Source organism: Lycorma delicatula, chromosome 10 (assembly GCF_047948215.1).
Source record: "Lycorma delicatula isolate Av1 chromosome 10, ASM4794821v1, whole genome shotgun sequence".
NCBI classification, from domain to species: Eukaryota; Metazoa; Arthropoda; class Insecta; order Hemiptera; family Fulgoridae; genus Lycorma; species Lycorma delicatula.
Window position 1 is genome coordinate 10,603,026 of NC_134464.1, and position 21,794 is coordinate 10,624,819.

The 21,794-nt window shown below is 31.6% G+C and overlaps 1 protein-coding gene across 3 annotated transcripts in view; it reads left to right on the plus strand.

Annotated features, from left to right (window-relative positions):
• LOC142330833 (vesicular glutamate transporter 1-like) overlaps nt 1-21,794 on the plus strand; it is a 181,880-nt gene that overhangs the window by 61,319 nt on the left and 98,767 nt on the right. For all 3 annotated transcript variants that reach the window (XM_075376289.1, XM_075376290.1, XM_075376288.1), the window contains exons 4-9: nt 2,713-2,946; nt 5,726-5,900; nt 6,251-6,381; nt 8,286-8,409; nt 8,689-8,822; nt 13,025-13,167. In XM_075376289.1, coding sequence (XP_075232404.1) covers nt 2,713-2,946; nt 5,726-5,900; nt 6,251-6,381; nt 8,286-8,409; nt 8,689-8,822; nt 13,025-13,167 — 941 coding nt within the window. The remainder of the gene's footprint in view (nt 1-2,712; nt 2,947-5,725; nt 5,901-6,250; nt 6,382-8,285; nt 8,410-8,688; nt 8,823-13,024; nt 13,168-21,794) is intronic.

Here is a 21,794-nt window from a genome sequence, read left to right on the forward strand (position 1 = left end):
TAAATGGATTAGAAGTGTATTTTTTTTAATAATTGTTCAATATCATCATTTATATTATCTCAAAATGTAATTAAATCGTACTTGTCACACAGATTTTTATAACAAAATACTATTTTACTATCATTATCAATTCGTTTGAATGTCATGATTTTTGCATTCTTATTATAATTTAAATAATTTTAATAATCGTGTGTTATTGATGTTAACATTCACTCTATATATGTAGACATGTGAAAGATTTTGGATTCTTCATGATGTCATTTACTAATTTTAAATAATCATGTGTTAACATTTACTACACACATGTAAAAGAATGGGGATTCCCAATTGACATCATTTACTAATCATGTGTTACAGACATGTCCCCATTGACGTCAGTTATTTTTATTCTTATGTAATTAATGAGGATTGTTTTATGAAGGAAACAGAATTGTGCTTACTACACTCTATCATGGTGAAAATTTAACTAGAAAGAGGGTGTCACTCTCGTTAAAAAAAACCTGAGGTTTTGCGTCAGTCTTTAATGTATTGATTTATTGAAGGAGACAGAGTCATGTTTTGCTGTGCTTTTTGTAGTAAATACACTCTTTCATGGTGAAAATCTAACTAGAAAGAGGGGGGGTCACTCTTGTAAAAAAAAAAACCTGAGGTTTTGCGTCAGGGGCTCGTGCTCAGGACTGGTTGGCCTGACACAAAACCTCAGGTTTCTATACTACTATAATATAAAACAAAGAACGCATGGTTAATTTCTCTAGCTCAAAAATGTAATATGTAGGAAAGTACTGAAACATTCCAGTTGCTGTTTGTGAATAGCTGCTGCATTTCAGTGACTGCAGAAAGATTTGTCAGTATTTAAAATTACAAATCTTTGTGTTCTGGATTTAATGTTAGTTCTTAGGCCTTAATGTACCACAGTAAAATACTAAAATAAGAAAAACAGTGATTTCCTATTCTACAAACTAGCCAAACTACAAATGGACATCTTAATTAAATAGTTTTCTTCCAGTTTGGTAGCATTTAAAGAATGCAAATGGTTATTTTATTTGCTACCTAATTTTTTTTGTTTGTTTTCTTCTTTTTAGATCATATCACAGCTCCTGTTCATCAGATTTCAGTTAATGTTGTATTATTAAAAAAAAAACAGGTAGTACATATCTTTATTTAATTATCCTAGAAAATATAAAAACATTAAAGCTGTATCTGTTTTCAACTATATTTTGTTATATATAGAATGATTCCTAATAGCCCAAACTTACTCATTGAAAATATTCTGTTGGAAATGTTTTCCAATATTCCTCAGCAAACAGTACTACAAAGCAATACTGGATTCATAAGTAGATTTGAGGTGATGAAACAGGATGCTTAGTGTATATGTATGTATATATTTTGCTAAAATCGATCCTTTCGAGAATGGGTAGATCGGATTAATATAATATGTATATATATGAGTCATGTTTTTAAAGTAAGTACCGTTTTGGAGTTAAAAAAAACGAGTACACTATTCTTAACAATTTTATTTTTACGTGAAAGCCTGTACTTTAATCTACTTTTCTACATAATTGCCATCAATATTTAGGCACTTGTATTGTGAAACCAGCTTTTGAACACCGTCGTCATAGAAGTCTGCCGCTTGATTTAATAACCACTGCAACACGGTTGCTTTGACACCATCATTGTCGTCATGGTGCTTTGATTTCGGTGTAATGTAAGCCACCCATGTTTCGTCGTCTGTAACAATTTGGCATAAAAAATCATCACCCTTTACATAGTATCGCCCAAGAAAAGTCAACACACTGCCTAAACGTGTGTTTCGTGTCAGCCATTTTGGTACCCAATGTGAGCACAACTTAAGATAATTTAAGCGTTCGGTCACAATTTCATAGACAGTACTTCTCGAAACCTGAGGAAACCCTTCAGATAGTGAAGAAATCATAAAACGTCTGTTCTCTCATGTTTTTGTCAACTTTCTGTACCAAATCTTCAGTAATGTCAGAAGGTCGTCCATTTCATTCCTCATCATAAACATTCTGGTGGCCATCTTTAAAAACTCTAACCCACTTCTGTACCTTTCCATCGCTCATAATGTTTTCTCCATACACTTCACTGACCTGATGAATTTGAGACTCTTTCATGCCTTTAGCACTAAGAAAGTGAATGGCACTACGTATTTCACAGCCGGCAGGATTCTCGATCAGCAGAGGCATTTTAAATACTTACAAACAAACGTAAACACAGTCGAATATTTCTGTAATAGTGTCTGTGGCTTGCCAACAGATGCAGGTACACAGTGCGCATGTGTGGAATACCGTAGCAGTGGCAGAATTTCAGAATGGGACTATGTTTCTTTTCTTGAGGATTTCATAAAATGCCCAAATAATTGCTGAACTTCTTGTTGGATGAAAGTGGTTCTCTCTTTAATCTGAATCTAAAAGTGATATACTTTAAGGAAGTTTAATTGAATTGTAAAATAATTTTTCAGTCAGTTACTGTATACCTTTTTTTAATATGAAAGTTTTAAAGATTCCAGTAAACAGTGTGTGTGATTTAAAATTGTTTCATTTAGATTGTGGATTTACATGTTTAAAAGTATGTTTTTGTTTTTATTTGTGTACAAGATCTTCATCAAGAAATCTTGTTTTTAATATCAGAGAAATTAAATATTTGAATTTATAAATTATATATTATCCTAAATCAGCATATTATTTTTTATAGGAGCCTGATTTTTCATGGGATCGAAAAACACAAGGTTTGGTGCTTAGCTCATTCTTCTATGGTTATATAGCTACACAAATTCTTGGAGGCTGGTTAGCTTGCTATTATGGTGGAAAATGGTTGTTTGGTTTTGGTGTTGCTGCAACTGCTATTGTCACATTGTTAACTCCTCTTCTTGCTAAACTTAGCGTTTATCTTCTTATAGTAGCAAGAGTTATTGAAGGATTATTTGAGGTTTGTTGTTTACATTATATAATTTATTTAATAAAATTAAAATAATTGTACTGAAAGATCATTTAATTTAAAAAATTAGTATTTCATATTGAGCTTTTAAAAATTGTGAATTATTGTCTCTGCTGTATAAATCTAAGAACTGTTATAACAAATAAAATAAATACAAATTTCAAATAATTAAAATTTTGTTTACGTATTATATTTTATTTGCAAACAGTAAATTTTCATTGAAATATTGGTGTTTTCTCTGATAATCTTTATAAAAATCAAATTTTGCTACAATACATACCTTGGATCTTTGTGGTTGTATTAAAAAGCTATTTTGATAATGAAAAGCTATATTTATAATGCTTTCTAGGGTAATCAATGATACGGATTTTTAAGTACGATTCTGTAGCTGTAATTAAAAAATAAGCATTAATTAATTGGCCTAGCTGAAATTTAAACACATGAGTGATGGGGATATTAAATCAAAGTCTAAACTGTGTAAATATTAAAAATACCAATTTTAATATTAACAAGATGTCAAATATTTAAAATATTCAGATACCTTTAATATCTCTAATATTCAGATCATTATTTATAGACTTGTATATTGAATTTTGTTTTTAATTTGATTTTATTTTTTAGAGCTGTGGGTGGTTGACAGGTGCTGAATAATCATTAGTTATTCTCGTACTAGCACATCAACCCATTCCTTACATATTTTATTCATTGTATATACTTTTATGTGAAGAAAATTCCTAAATTTATTAATTTAGGAAAGCAATGCACAATGAACTTTTACTTATCAAACTGGAGTGTAAGCCTGATGATGTATTTACAAAAAAAATACGTTAGTATAAAAATAAAGCAAAGGCTTTTAAAAAAAAAAAAAAAGAAAAAAGTTACTGCACAAAATGTCCACATGATTATTGAATATTTATTTACTTTAATTTTAGATCTTTGTAATTTACTTTTTCATTTATGGTTTATAGTTTATGGTTACATTAAACTGCATAAAGAGCCATTAGAATTTGATATAGCAGGAAAATCGCATTTGGCAATACCAACATCCTAATTTACATCATTACCAGTTATACAAAATTACCCAAATTACAAAAACAATTGCCTGTTCCATTCCTGATTTTTTGAGGCTTTTCCAATCTTGTGGATGGTTTTTTAAATTTTTTTTTAATGAATGGAGGAAAGAAAAGATTTTTCCCAAATTTAATGATATAGGTTTAGATTTTAAGTAAAGGTTTAGATTTTAGATTTTGAATGTTATTTTGTTTTCCAGTCTTTGTCTAATTATTTACCATAGCTCTTTATTTATATCCAGTTAATTGTAACCAAATAAAAAAAGAAAACTATTAATATTAATATAACTATTGTACTATAATATTATTATAACTATTAACTATTATATAATAAAAAAGAAAAATCTAAAATTAAAGTAAAAATAAAAAACAATATTTAGAAATCATTAATCATTGAGTATTCAGTAATCATTGAGATGAAAATATATATTCTTTGAATACTAGCCTTTTTTATATTTGTAAATACAGTGTAAGGTTTAAATTGCAGTTTGATCAGTTAGTATTTCTTATGTGTTAGTATATATGTTGAATAAAATATGTCAGGAATGAGTTGATGTGCTAGTATGTAGATAAAAAAACAAATTTTCCCAGCATTTGCTTAAAAGGATAAGGGAAATTTGAGAAAGCTCTGATCAGAGTAGTATCACTAAACACAAAGTTAGTAATGATAAAAGGAAAAGTGATTATACGAACTAGTAATGTTTACAAGAATTTGAAAACATTAATTTCAAAGTATACAACTAGAAACTAATAATTTTACTATCTGCTTAAATTTAAATTATTAAACATTACCATTTACTTACAATATTCTCCCTTCTTCTGTTCCATTAATTATTTTTCTGTACACATTTATCCTAAATCGTGTCTTTCAAGCCTCTCCTATCCCTCTTGTCAGTCATCTTTATATACATTGAACTTTTTTAATCTTTTATTCCGGTGGAAATTTTTTGACCGCTATTTTAATCATTCTATTAATTTTTTCAAACGTTTTCTTCTTTTTACTTTTTCTACCTTTATCTTTTTCTTTAGTTTGATTGTTTTTATCTTACCCAAGTCCTGGGCAAGATGTGGCTATTCCAATCAGAGGTAGTATGTCTGTGGATTCATTTTAATTTTTATTTATTTTTTATTTTTGGTTGATCAATTTCACAGAAGCTCTGAAGCTTGTAACTGGAATATGGAATTTTGTTGTAGCATTTTAAAAATTCCATGCCTGACTGGGATTTGAACACTGAACCTCCAGATGAAAGGCAGAGATGCTGCTGCCACTCTGCCATGAAAATTGACCCCTTGATTGATTGTCTACATTTTTTTTATTGAATTCAGGGTGGTTGGTGACTTTGTTTTTGGATATTCCTGGGAATATGTTTCCAATCTGTGTTACACAAAAAGTCAAAGATGCCTGTCAGTTGCAGTTAGGCCTTGTACTCCTAAAATTTAATCTCCTTCTACTCTTCTAGCTGCTACTCTTTTTTCATGTACTCGGTTTAATTTTATTTTTTGCTGCCTGTACTCTTACTTCTTATGTTTCCCTGTCATGGTTACATCTACTGATTTTTTTTCTATTAAAATTATTGGTTTGACAGGACAGCATCTTAATGTGTGTGTTTTTTTTTTAATCAACCAAACTGATTATATTTTATTTGTAAAAATGGACTGTTCAAATTTTAGTTTTAAAACTTATTTTTAAAATTTTACAGGGTGTTACTTATCCAGCAATGCTTGGTGTTTGGAGTCGCTGGGCACCACCTGCAGAACGCAGTCGTTTAGTGACTATAGTATTCTCTGGAAGTTATTTTGGAACAGTAGCTGCATTACCACTGTCTGGAGCTTTAGCAGAAAATCAAGGATGGTCTGCTGTTTTTTATATATTTGGTATGTTACTTGTTCTGATTAATTATTTTTGTTATATTCATGAAACAATATTTTGTATCTATTTGTTTTAAGACTTGTTTATAAATTTTCAACCACTTTTAAACCCCTGTTTGAAAATTTTGGATTTTTTTCACTGCGGCTTTATGTGTCAAATTTAATCTTTTAAGACTTCATGAAATATCCTTTTGGGACAGCGTACAGAGAAATTCATAGTTACATGTTAGAATTTATAATGCATGTTGTTGATAATTATATAGGAAACCTATCAATTTAATTTTTAATTTATACATGTTTGCTAGTTGGAATGTTGAATACACATCGTAAGTTGATTATTGTTTTTTTTTTTTTAGGCATTCTTGCTTTGATGTGGGGAATTGTTTGGCATTTTGTCGTAAGTGAGACACCTCGTACTGATAAAAATATCTCGGAAGCTGAGAGAGATTATATAGAGGATGCGATTGGACCCACTTTTATAAACACTGTATGATTCTTTTTATTATTTATTTTTCTGTTGTTGAAATATGAAAGAATTAAGTACGCCTGCTTACATTTAGTTTGTTTTTATTCCTTGTTGAATAGAAACATACAGTATACATAATATACATTATTTCTCAGTAGAAAAGAGTACATTAATTTTTTTTTCACTATCTGCCCTAGTCTTTCTTGTGGTTTTATGTATGTTATATACAGGGTGATTCAAAGAAACGGGAAATTTTGAAAGTTGTGTTGGTAGCCGTGGGCGATTGGTACCACTTGATAAGTGTCGCCAGCCTCTCTAACCTAACCTGCCATTTAGTTGTCATAGATCCTTGGAGTGGTGTGCAACGTGCATTTGCTATCAAAGCGTTTTACAAAAACAATGACAGTGTGGAGGGAGCGCGTAGAGAATTTCGCCGTCATTTTAATCTGGGACGGCACGACCGTGTTCCATCAGCACATGCAATTAAAACATGAATATCTAATTTTGAGGAAACTGGTTCGGCAATGAAAAAGAAACCTCCAGGCCATGAGTGAACCATCCGTACACCACAGAATGTTCAAGCTTTACAAGATGCTGTCACACAAAGTCCACACCGGTCAATTCGTCATCTCTCAGCATCTTTACAATCGCATAGTCAAGTGTTTGAAGAATGTTAGTGAAGGACTTGCAATACCATCCATACAAGTTGCGGATCGTCTAGGAACTGAAACTGAACGATGCAGTTGTGCGAGCACAATTCTGTAATGTAATGCTTCAGAAGATAAATGATAACGAAGAGTTTGTTCACGAACTGTGGATGTCAGACGAAGCGCATTTCCACCTCAGTGGATTTGTTAACGAGCAAAATTTCAGATACTGGGCACAAGAAAATCCTACACAGCTACACCAGCGTCTGTTGCACAGCCAGAAAGTGACCGTGTGGTGTGCTATGTCATCTTACGGTGTTATAGGCCCTTATTTTTTTGAGGATGACAACGGTCTTGCGATTACAGTGACGTCGGCTCTTTACGTAGCCGTGCTTGAAACTTTTGTTGTGGAACAACAAAAGAGATTTCCACCAATTCTTAACACAGCCTGGTTTCAACGAGACGAAGCAACGTCACATACTGCACGAATATCGATGGCAGCTGTATGCCGATTGTTTGGACAACGTGTCATTTCATGAAATGGTGACATTAGATGGCCTCCCAGATCGCCTGATCTCTCAGCTTGCGATTACTTGTGCTCGTTACAAATATTGTTTTATTTATATTTACAATTAAATAAATATATAAAGCATATAAAAACTAAGGTCTGTTTCTTAAACTTAGTAACATCATGACATCTTTAAATATAAAAAATTAGTAACATTAATGTAAAAATTATGTAATTAATAAAGTAATTAGTTTATTGCTTTTATTTATTTATAAAAACACTTCGCACATAATTATTTATAACAGAATTGTTAATACATTAAAGAAAGAAAGAAAAAAAAATTAAATATAATTTAAGATGCCAAGAGAAGTGTAAAATAGACTTATTTATGTTTAAAATTATTTTTATAGAGTCGACATGTAAAAGATTTTAATTTTTGTTGGAAATTACTCCTGATTATATTCAGAGAAAAAATTGCTGGTGGTTGTTAGATTTGTTTAAAGTTAGTTCAGGTCACCCTTGTATGTTTTAAAAACACTTTAACATTTTGTAAACTTAATTTTTTAAGCAATATTACACTTATAAAAAATAAAACTACAGTTTTGAAATTTTACAGATATTTAAAAAAAATGTGTATAAGTAAGTATAAATATCATTTTGGAATATGATATGTATTAATATATTTGGATTAGATTAACTTTTTAAAGGGTTGATAAGTATTAATGAAAAATAATTAATGTCTTTTTCTTTATGTATTTTATGACTTGCAGAAAGTTGATATTCCATGGCGCAGAATGTTAGTTTCAGCACCTGTATGGGCCATTATTGCTGCACACTTTAGTGAAAATTGGGGGTTTTACACCTTACTTACTGAATTACCTACTTTTATGAATGGTAAATTTACTTTATTAATATTATGTTGGATTCTATTTTTAGATTGCATTTGTAATGATTTTTTTGGTTGTAAGTTTTAAGAATTTTTAATAGCGAGTAATATAACTTATCGATAATGCTACAAAAGTTTATGTTATTAAATATTTCTCTTATGAACAGGAGTGAAATATTTTTTTTTACTTCCTGTACTTTGGTTGTAAATAAATAATAAATGTAATTAATGGATAAATAAATAAACATTTGTTTATTAAATTTGTATTATTTTCTATTATGTTTCAGATAGATTTCATTTTAACATGCACGACGCAGGACTATTATCGGCTTTACCTTATTTAGTTATGGGTATTGTTGTACAGTCTAGTGGTTTTTTAGCCGATTGGCTAAGGGCAAGCGGTCATTTATCCACCATGCAGGTATATTCTCTGTTAATATAAACATTTTATGACTGTTACTACTTTTGAACAAACTTAATCTACCGAATGACTTGATCCTTAAAATATTATTGACGTTAAATGAGAAGTATTCAAGCAAACACAGACATATTCATCATACCACATTTTTCAGGGGAAGTGAAAAATTAATTTTCTGTAAAGAGTGGGCTTATTATTAACTTGCTATCAGTTTTTTTTTAATGAAAAATAAATAGTTAAACCACTGCATATGTATATTTCAAATCATAAACTATTTATTAATTAAATATTTTACTTTAAAATATGGTCATGTTTGGGTTTTGCTTGGTACGAATGGACTTGTCAGTTTTTGTTTGGGTGGTTTTAGGAGATGTTTGACTTTGATTGAACATGGAAGACATTACAGAAACCAATTTTATTTTATTATTGTAAAAAAAAAAATCAAATGTTTTTACATACAATTATAAGATAAACAAAGTAGTATTAACAGTTAAATGATACGTTTATACATTTCATTAAATATGATATCATAGTCATCTCCCAAACAATCACAAAGTTGCTGTTCTTTTTTGTCATATTCAGATCTTGTCATTCTGCCATTTATATTAGCATACCTTAACAGTTGTTCTTCATTTCTCCAACACTCGGGAGACAGATGCTCAGAAAATTATTAGCATCCTTTTTTTTTTGCTGCTTCGATGCCACGATCAAATTTTACAAGTATAAATTAAAAGCAAAACACTTTACTGGAGTCCAATCACAATTCAGTAGGGTCGGCTCATTTGACTGTTCATTTACATCTTAAAATTTGAAACAGTAATGATTGAACCACAACTGAAGTTTTATTTCCAGTTTAACAATCCTAATGCAAAACATTTTTTAAGTTATTAATATTATTAAGATTTTTGAAAATACTAGATAATGATTTTGTATTTAATAAGTGCCAATCCATTCCTAGTTTTTTTACTCGTTCAAAATCACTGTAAAAGCTGTAGTACTCCCCTGGTTTAATGATTGTTGGTTTCTTTCTTAATCTTTTTCCAGTTCTCCCAAATATTCAATCTATTGGTAGGAAACGTTGCCCTCACCTAGGGAAATATATTATGTCATTGATGAATGATTAAATCGTACCGTGTAATGCATCGAGGAATGAAAAACTATATTATTGTGTTCTAAATGCTGCAACTATCACACAAAATGTGTGCATGGTTTTTGTTAGATACATAATTTTTCAGATAATGTAATAAAGCAGATGAAACTTCAGTTGGGCCGCTACCACCCAGTTCCTCAGTCCATATATATAAGAAAGGTTCTTTTCCTTTTAAGCCGATTACATGTAAACTGTAAAACCCAATCTGTCTCACCTACTGTGCTTGTTGAATAGGAGATTTGGGCAAAGGCTGCACTTGCTGCATATCCAAACATAAAATGAATGTTGTATTTCATTCGTAATTTTAGTGTATCAATTTATAGAATCCTGAGCTGAGGCATGCTTCTTATGAATTCTCTTCTCCAGTGTGAAATTAAGTTTTTCTTTTTTGTTTCCAGTTTCTATTTGCCGAATAAGGAGTGTGCTCAAACTACCTATGTCAGACACTGGACTTTTAAACATTGTATTGAATTCATTACAGAAAATTTTTTGAAACATAGATCTAGAAGTCTTTAATTGAATATAAACTGTATCGTTATATGCTTTCCATAATTTAGTAATTATTATCATTTCACTACACACGTGACATAATTTTTTTTTCTGTTATAATGGCTTTCAGAGCTTTTAAGGTTCTTACTTCTCAATGAATTTTCTAATCGATTCTTTTTTGGGAACTGACCGGTGACTGACTCTGTCCCCTTCTCTGCATTCCTGTATTCCTTCCCCAGATTTTACTAACTTACATATATTATAAAGACTGTGTTTTATTCAGACTTAAATGCATAAAATATTTTTTACAAATAAGAATGAATTCACCAGATTTTGATGGAAATGAATAACTAATATGAAAAGCATGAGGTTTTTTCATACATCATCATTTGTATATGATCTATGTTGCTTGACATTTATTATTTGATATCCATCATAGACACAAACTCTAAAACTTAAAACAATGCTGCAAACACTTCAATAATACGAGAGAATGATCGTCATCAGGAATAATTTCAGAATTGAAATATTAATTAATGAATTTGGAGGACTCTGAATCTGAAAGTCTATCTTATTCTATACTATGAGAAATCTTATAGATTAGTATAATAAATTATGTTGTTTTAGATCCATGACCCTCAAAAAGTAAAAAAAAAAAAAAAAAAAAAAAAAAAATATGAATATTTCACGACCCTCCCCCCAACTGCAATCCACTTTCCAATGAAAAAAAAAAAAATGTGCTTTCTAATAACATAGTATCAAGGCGACTGATGATATGGCTGCCAGTATTCATGATCAGATAATCCAGCAAGTGAGTTCAAATGAATTTTTTAGTATTCAATGTGTTTACAGAATAATGAGTATATGTTGGTGTTGGCTTACTTAGCTGATGTATTTTTGCATCAGCTAATAGCATTTTTGCACAGTTTGGATAGCATGATGCATTGGCATGAGCTAAAAATTCATTTTGTGGAGTATTTCTTGGAAGATAAAAATGCTTTCTCAAAGAGATGGGTACTGAATCCATTTGGTGAAAACATTGTTTTATAGCTGCTTACTTAACAATTAACGCTTAAAACCAGCTCATTGAAATGCCTGCCGATAAAATGTTACAACTGCAATTCACATCTGAAGATTTAGATATGTTTTGACTTGTTTGAAGTGAATATGGAAATTAGTCACAGAAGCATTGAAAATATTAATTCCTTTTGCCACATCTTACCTCTGTGAAAAGGATTTTTTGTTTACGGTTGTGCTAAAAACTAAATATATTAATCACCTTTTACCACTTGAAAAATATTTGTTTTTGTTTCTAACATAGATCCATACAAATGGAGAAACTTTTAATTGAAAAGCAAATGCAACCATCTCATTAATTTATTTTCTTTACGTGTGTATTTATTAATGTAATTAAAATATTTATAATAAATGATTTTTTCTCATAAAATGATTTCATTATTGTTTATGTGCAAAGTTATAGGCTAATTTTGTGATCTCCCTTTTCATATCACTGCGATCTCCAGGTTGAGAAATGCGGGTTTTGAAATATTAAATGTTGCATTCTACCAGTGGGTCATTAGATTTAGATTTATTTATGTTATCAAAATATTTTTTGTGGAATTAAATTTTTATTATAGCCAAAAATTCTGAGTGAAGTTTTTCAAAATATCTTTCTGATAAAAATTACAATTATATTTTTTGTGCTTAAACTATTATTAATTCCATATATTGTGTTTAGCTTGTGAAATTTTTCAGGAAGTTCTTAGGGTTGTTTTTAGTGGCTTAGTAACATTTTATCTGGGTCCTTCATCAAGTCAGGAGTCATGTGTTCATTAGTATTAAGTGGTAGATAAAACATCATTACAGATTTGTTTGAGTCTTTGTATTGCACAATGCAGGCACTGAAATTTTGTAAGAGGTGCACATACACATGAAAAAGATTATATATATCTTTATAAAAAAAGCTATTTTTTAATTTTTATAAATAATTTTATTTTTATAAAAAAAGGTAATTTTTTAATATGGTATACATATTTTTTATAAAAAAACTTCAGAATTTTACAATGGATTGTATTCTTGTTTAATTATATCTTAGTATGCCTTGGGGCTAATAAAAATTGTGACTGGGTAAAGTAAGTCTGAGTCTCAGATCGCTAGTGGGACTATCATCAAATTTTTAGCAAGTTAAGAATTTTTAACTAGTTGAAGATTGTTCATCTCAACAGATTGATATTGAGCTGTTGTTTTCTGTGTTCTGGGTTTAGTATGGTCTCTTTGGGAACTTACTTTCCTTTCAAGTGGCTAATAAGCCTGCAACTGAATTAGTTTTTTTTTTTTTACTTAAGTTAGTAGTCCTAATCACTCTCACAACATTACAGTATTGAGCTTTCAAAATAAAATGTATTTTCTTTTACTGAAGTTAGTGCAGTCTGAAATTGTGCTTATTAAATCCTACTAATTATAATGTTTTGTGGAATTATTCCATGTAAAAGAAACCCGATAAATTATTGTACTTTTTTTTATTCTTGTTAAATATTTTAATAATTTTTTTTTATTGTTTTTTTAGGTTAGAAAACTGTTTACTTGTTCTGGATTTGTAAGTCAGATGATATTTTTATTAGCTGCTTCACATTCCAGTTCTCCAGCTGCTGTTGTTGCTACATTAACTGTGGCTGTTGGATTTGGAGGTTTTGCTTGGTCTGGATTTAGGTATGTAATTAAATGTAGTATTAATATCGTGAACCACCAAAATAAATTGTTTTTTCCAAATATCTGTCTAAACTATATTCAGTGTTTGCCATCATCAGAGAACTAGTTACTAAAATCATTAAAGTATTTTTTATAAAAATCTTTTATTATTTAAGTTATTTTTAATTTTTGAAATAATTAAAAAAAAAAATTAATGTGTTTAGTTTACTACTTATTTTACCTATGGGTAATGTAATATATATAAAAAAAGTTTAGTATTTTTGTTGATTATTTTCTTATATTTAATATTTGTTTGGAGAAAAGATATTTATTAAAGACAGTCAAATAATATTTAAAGTTACTGCCTTATAACAAGTTTTTTTTTTATACACTTTTATTTAATTCACTCTTCTTGTCTATGGTGGAATTAATTTATATTTAATACCCGGTTACATAGTAATACAGTGTAGAGACATTGTGTTGACGCTACTCTGTAGAGATGCTGAGGTAACCGTACGCAGTCAGATATACAATTACAAAAACTTTAAACTAAAACTTAGAAACAAAAATAATGATATCATCCAATACAGTCACTTAAGTATTCATCAGTGTGAAATAATCTTAATGAAAGTTCATTCTTCTTATATAACCTTTTCTATCATTTTTTAAAAATAATTCCTTGATACTATACTATTGACATCATGGAACTTTTCTGATAACTTGAATGCACTTCACCAATCAACCAAAACAGTTTTATTTTTAAAAGGAAGTTTATTAAAATAATATACATATCAGTGTATTTATGATTCTTTTTATCAATTTCTTTCTCAATTATATATTATCAATAATTGAATGGATTTATATTTCTTATTAGATAAATTACGAGTATTTATGTAGTTTTACTGTAGCGACTCAAAGATTCTAATGTATACTTTTCAAATCAATTAAGTTATATTTTATATTTTTATTTTATTTTTTAAGAATTTCTCTATTTTGTTATGTTTAGTTTTTAATTGTTTGATTTGTATTAGCTGACCCCAATTCAGTTAAACCATTGCTAACAGTACTTTAATAAATTCCATTCATAATGGTAAATAAATTTTTAACAGTAAAAATGTTGCATAGTGTAGATAATTTGAAAATAAAAGTATATTTTATTTTATTTATTTGAAATTTCACAATCCCTTATGAAATGTTGATCAATGTTAATACCTAAACAGTTGGTATAACATTTTTTTGAACAGATTCATTGCCGAGAACATCATTAAAATCAGTAGGAATACAGTCATAATGATTACCAAAAATTAAACATACAGTTTTACTTACAATTACAGCTAACTTATTAGAATCTAACCACTTACTTTTAACTTACCTTTAACACAGTAAGTTGTTTTTCCAATTTATTATAAACTTGAAACCAAGAATTTCCATAACATCTTGTAACTGTGTCATCAGAATAAGATAAAATTCTGCAATCAGGATTTTATAGTTCAAATATGTCATCAGTATAAATAGTAAATAATAAAGGCCCAAGAATGGTTCCCTGAGGAACACCAGTATCCAAATATAGTTTACTTTTTATTCTATTAATTTTAATATACATGGGTGTTCTGAAACATTTTTGACCTTGACCATAGATTGCAGCACTAGCCACATGTTGGTACAACTGTTAGAAGGAGCCATGTGAAATTTCAAGTCATTCCAACCAGCACTTAGCTGAAGGCAGCTGTCTGAATTTGTTGCAGTACATTTGTTATTAGAAATGGAGAAAATAGAGTATTGTGCAGTGATAAAATTCTTCATAAAAGAAGGTTTGATGCCAATCAAAATTCATTCAAGGATCATAAATGTGTATGGACTGTTCCTCAATTTCTACTGAGAAGAAATGGGCAGCCAAGTTTAAACGTGGCTGTGAAACCATCCAAGATGATTTACCTGAAGGATGTCTGAAAAGTGCAACCACACTGGAAATCATCAAAAAAGTGCACCACAATGTGATTTTGGAAATTGCAATGACTGTAGGGATTTCAAAGAATGTGTTGATTATATTTTGCACATGAAAAAGCTTTGTCCAAGATGGGTGCTGAGTGTGCTCATTACGGATAAAAATACACTCGCATGATACTCTGAACAGTGCTTGGCGTGTTTTATGAAAAACAAGAGTAATTTTCTGAGTGAATACGTCATGAAACATGAATTCAGCATTACACACCAGAATCGAAACAACAATCCATGCAGTAGACAGAAACTGGTTCTTCAGCTCCAAGGTGAAGGTGAAAGTGAAGATGGTGCCATCATCAGGAAAGGTTATAGCATCAGTTTTTTGTGATGAAAAAGGAATTCTATTAATCGACTATCTTGACAAAAGTAAAATAATAACTGGGGAATACTATTCTAACCATTTAATGAAACTGGATGCAAAAATTCAAGAAAACAGATCTGGCTTGCAGAAGAAAAATTCATCTTCCATCAGGACAATGCATTTGCCCACAATAGTGTCTCAGCAATTGGAAAATTGAAGGATTTGCACTATGAAGTGCCAGAATATCCACCCTATTCTCTAGATTTTGCTTTCTCTGACTTCCATCAGTAGTATAGAAACCTCGGGTTCAAACACACCCCCAGCATGAACCACTGTGCTTGAACCCAATGTTTTTTTCACGAGAGCAACCCCTTCTTTCTAATTAAATTTTCACCACAAAACAGTGTATCTACTACAAAAAGCACAGCAAAAGACGACTCTGTCTCCTTCAATAAATCAATACATTAAATAAATTAAAGATTGTGCTTGGACCCGAAGTTTTTTTTTCACGAGAGCGACTCCCTCTTTCTAGGTAAATTTTCACCACAAACGTAAGCACAATTCTGTATTAGAAAAAAAATAAAAATAGGTAGATAAAAAATAATAATAATAAAAATAAACAAATAATTTAAAAGTTCATGAAATAATAATAAAAATAAAATAAACTAATTATGAAGGTTTTTTTATTACTTTGCCGGTTAAACCACTAGTAAACCACTATATTTTCATATATTAATAAACAATATGCGATTGTATTGGGTTTAAAATTCTCTTCAACTTCAATATTAATTTTCAAATCAATAACACCCATTTTTATTGATCCACCTTGTGAACAATCACTCTCATGTAAGGGATATTTGTTTTTATAATCTGAATATGGGTATGGTGAATCAGTTAGTGTATAATATGATCGTTTAAACTCCACAAACATCTTGTACATCAACATTCGAACCCCCTCTAAATCCTCATATGGGTAGCAGGTTGAATTTTTGAATACTTTAATATTTTTAACATTAAACAAATCAATTTCTGATGCGTTCTTTGTAGCTTTATTTAATCTTTCGGTTTGAAAGTCTACAATAACATATCGAGGTTTGTCTATTTGTGATGATTTTTTTACGTTCCACATCATAGATTTTGTTTGTGGGACTGTTGGATTCTGATGAAGTTCCTAACTTCTAAATGGTATACTCTTCATGTTTTTCTCTCAATTTAGCCAATTCCAATTGATATTGAATCGACATCTTTAATTATTGTACAAGCCATGGAATATCTGTTATTTTTAGTTTAGATTTATGATCTGAAACTGTGGCCAGTATTGCGTTCACATCATCTCTAGTACCTTCCAATAATAATTCTTGTCTGTTTATAATTATTTTTTTACAGTCTTCAGTGAAACCTAATAACATTGATAATGGTATGTATAAAGTAAAGGCCCATCATCATCCATATTAATTTTATTTGCACCATTAACCTGAAATCACATTTTAAATGAATTGTGAACTGTGAGTATTATCACTGTGTGAGCTGGGTTTGAACTGAATGATTATGAATATCTATCTATAAACTAGTTTCTAGATTTTTTTTTAAATTCCGAGTTTCAAGGGTAAAAATGAACTTTTGAATATTTTTTTTTGAAACCATGTTATTTTGTTAATTTCTCAGTAACAGATGAAGAAATCAACCTGATTTTTGTAGAGTGTAATCTTCATGGCAATAAACCAATGTCTAGATTTTTGAAATTCGATCTTGAAAGGGAATGAAGAGTAGTTCGGAAATGGGGGTACGGCCGCCGGAAATGAGTCATCCAAGATGGCGACCGTCTGCCATCTTGCAAAATGGCGGAAAAGATGGCGACCAAGATGGCGGTGGTCGGCCATCTTGGATTGTGACGTCGGTGGCGTCGTAGCCCGCAGTCTTTCCGACCTGTTTTTTAAGACTCCTCGAGGATGATCCTGGTCGTCGAGGCGACGATGACAAGGTTCTCGTCGAAGATCGTGCACCGGGAGGCGGCCCGGGTCGTCGTAGTCGTTGCACCAGTAGGCGTCGCACCCCGCTCGAGGTCTTCGTTGTGGCTCTTGCACCGGGAGGTGGTGTGAAAAAAAATTTAGACGTACCTCGAGGATGATCCTGGTTGTCCAGGCGGCGGCCGCCGCGAAGGAGAGAGAAGTTCTCGTCGTAGATCGTGCACCGGGAGGTGGTCGCTTGAGGTCTCTGTTGTGGCTCGTGCACCAGGAGGTGGTGTCAGTATGAATAAAAAAAAATTTAGACGTACCTGGAGGATGATCCTGGTCGTCCAGGCGATGGCGTCGGGAGGCGTCACCGCTCGAGAGGTTGTCGTCGTTGATCGTGCACCGGGAGGCGGTGTCTGCTGCGCGTGTGTTTGCGTGCGTGCGTCAGTGGAGCGACGTAGAGAGAGATGTTTACCGTGCGGGATGCGGCGCTCGACTGACGAACCGTCCGCCCTACGCGTGACGTTTTTCCTTATGAGCAGGAAAGCAGAAATAAATTGTTATTTTTTCCAGAAAACAGCTGCCTATCAACTGCACGAACATGTTTTGACATCCTTATCACCCTCACATCCGCTCGACTCCGATTAAAACAAAAATAATCTTTTCCTTATAAAACAGGAAAACACCTGCTTATATATTGTCTATACATCCGCTCAATTTTTAACAACTATTTTTCCTTATACATATTATCGGTTCACACTTACACACACATATGTGTGTGTGTGTGTGTGTGTGTGTGTGTGTGTGTAGGCAGTTGTAGAGAATTATATACATTACTGTACCCATACAGTAATGTAGGTTTAGAGTGTTGTTGCATTAACACACCACCCAAGAGGTAGTAACCGTGGCGCGTTGAGATTTTTTTAGAGTGAAATCTCTCCCCTGTAGGCCTACAAAACACTCACATACGCACTCACTATAAAACACATTTACAAAAGTATATGATTTAAAAATTACTCCGAACAAAAATAATGAGACTTTTATTCTGTGTATAAAAATGTATGTAAATAAAAAATAAATGGTTGCATTTCCACACCGCCCAGGAGGTAACAACCGCGGCGCATTGAGATTTTTTTAACGAGTGATCTCTCCCCTTGAGGTCTACAAAACACTCGACTATATATCTTAAGAAACGTCTTCATGATACTTCTTTACAAGACCGGGATGTTATGAACGACAAATGCAGACGATGAGTAATGATCAACTTGCACAAGAAAGCACATCTATGTGAAACAAAAAATCCCATTTAATAAAGGTAACTCTCTAATTTATGTATGCGATACCCGCCTTCTTGTGCAAGTTTATCATTACTCATCATCTGCGGTTGTCGTTTATAACATCACGCTCTTTTAAAGAAGTAAAGAAATAATGTTTCGCATACATAAACGTAATATTGCAAACTTGCATACATATGTCTAATTTGAACGCCTTTACGTTACCATCGTCACCGTAGAATCCGGAAAATAGCACTTCTTTACTGTCAATAAGTGCAACAGCTTTATCACCGCATTCAAATTCGCAATAATATTTTCGTCTTCACCCGAAATCGCCATCATTGAAAATTATCTTCACCAATAGGTTATCGCTGATTTATCGAAATCGTGTTCAGTTAAGTCGACAACATATGCGTAACTGTGTTTTAATTTAAAACACATAGGCGTCAGACGTTAATCACAAACACGTACGCGCACATCTTCTTCACTAAATGGAATCATGATGTTAACACCTCGAGTGTCTCCCAAAGAATAAACTACTTCACCCGGTTACACTGTATTTATATGCTACTCCCCACCACACCTACCACGTCCTACTCTCTACCAATCAGAACGACACAGTCTCCCCACCCAACGATGAGGGAAAATCATCTGATATCCTGACAACAGCTTTCTGAAACATTTTCAAAAAATAGAACAATGTATGAAACACTCTCCTCACCATTTGCAACATAATTTGATAGTAGATAAATCTATTACCACATCATATTGCGGGCCTTGAAACCTGCATTCAAAAAATGTAATTAAATATCATTTTCTTTCTTGTTTTCTTTAAAAGAAAACATTAAAAAAAACAATAGTTAGTTACAGCTTTTATAGAATGGAAGTTTAAAGTGTTATTTGTTTTGTGCATGTATGTGTAATTTTGTGTTTGTTTAATGTGTTGTTGTCCTGAACAGGACAGTTTAAATAGCTACCTGTTAATCATTATTCGAATGCTACATCAAAAGCTTTACCAATGAGTCCTTTAAATATGAGTTTTAATTTCATAGATACCATTGTTTCTAATTCATCCTCATTAAGCGTTACGGTAAAACGTCTTGGTAAATATACTTTAAATGGTTGTTCTTCTTTGCCATCTCGTAAACGACATACAAATATGCTCTTCCCATAACGTGTAGCGAATTTCCTTAACCATAGAATTTCATAAGGTTTACCGATAGTGAGATCACCAACGCTTTTGTTTCGAAGTTTGTAGCAATAAGTCGCGTATTCAATTTATGAACATTTTTTCTGTTATTGCCAATCATGATGATGTTTCTATTACAAGAGCTGCTGTTAGAATTATTCTAGCACGGATACGAGTGGCTATTTATACTCCCGGTTCATCCGCTTGTCAACGAACAAGTAGAAGATCGTTATTAATAAATCGTTATTGTTTTCCTTATGATAATGCTAAATTACGACACAATCATGTTTTGACCTGCTTATCTATTGCATACACATCCGTTCAAGTTTTAACAACTATATTTTCCCTATAAACAGGAAAACAGAAATAAATTGTTATTTTTCCCTTTAAAACAGGAAACGCCTATCACCAATCACACCCGCTCAAGTTTTAACAACTATTTTCTTATAAACAGGAAACTCTGCTTATCAACCGCATGAACATGTTTTGACATCCCTATCAACAATCACATCCGCTAGACTCCGATTAAAACGAAAAAATAACCTTTTCCTTATAAAACAGGAAAACACAATCAACCCACCACATCCTACCAATTTTTGTAAATAGTGAAGTTTAACGTACACTTCCACTTCAAAAATGGATCTGTTATCAGATGAAGAATTTGTAGTGTACGTAATTGAGAGCGATACACTTGAAAACTTTCTCCTAATATTGATGAAGTATATGATTATTTTGAATCAGTACGTAATACATATATGTACCAAATCTTTTAAGAAAAAAAAATTATTGAATATGATAAAATATATAAACCTTTACGAAAATAACAATCCTTTTATCCAAAAAATCGGTCCTGTTCAGGACCACCTTAAACTAAATGTATCTGTGTTAAACACTCTCCTCACCATTTGTAACACAATTGATAGTGGATAAATCCAATATCATATCGTGCCACGGGCCTTAGAACCACTACATTTCAATAAGTGCAATAAAATATTGTTTTAAAACAATAATTAGTTACAACTTATTGTATGGAGGTTTACAGTGTTTCTGTTTTGTGTATTTGTGTGCAGTGTGTGTTAAGTGTTGTCGTTAAAAGGACTAGTTACACATTACATGTCCACTACGATCACGTATTCTGCCAATCCACCAAATGTATAATTATCTAATGCCATCGACAAGTCAAATACACCGTCTTCTTCTTCAATATTCGGATAAGACCAAACACAAACGACATAAAACTTATGCGGTACCAACGCACTATATCGTTTTAAAAATTGATACGTTTGATCTTTCTTTATGGTGCTTTCATCCGAATAATAGTAAATTTCTCTACTATGCGTTAGAATAGTATTAAGAGTTGTTTGCCAGCCCAATGCTTGTAACGACTGAACACCAGTTATATATTCCCGTACTTTTCTTTCCTTGATAGACATAACAAACGCTAGTAGTGAACACTGTAAGGTCTGACAAGTGAATGAAAGTTACAATTTCCACACCACCTATGAGGTATGTAACATGGCGCGTTGAGATTTTTTTTAACGAGTAATATCTCTCCCCGAAACGCCTATAAACACTCAACGTATAGTTTTACAATCTTACTTTTAAATCTTCAGTGAAGCCGTCTTCTTTCATTCAGTAATAAGTTATTTTCATCGGATGATATCTTACAACGGTCATTTCGTCAGCGGTAAATCTATTTGTATATTTCGGTGGTAAATAGATTCGAAAGCAACCAAGTTCATTCGCTTCGGTGTCGTACATTATAGCGCAAATACGATACTCATATAAAGGTGTAAATACCTTTCTCATATCCAACAATACGTAGTCTACTCCAATAGGAAGATCGGACAACTTTTTCCACGGTATTTTCTTGAGAAAACAATCTTCATCGTTGAAAGCGTTAACAAATGATATGGCATCCATCATCACAC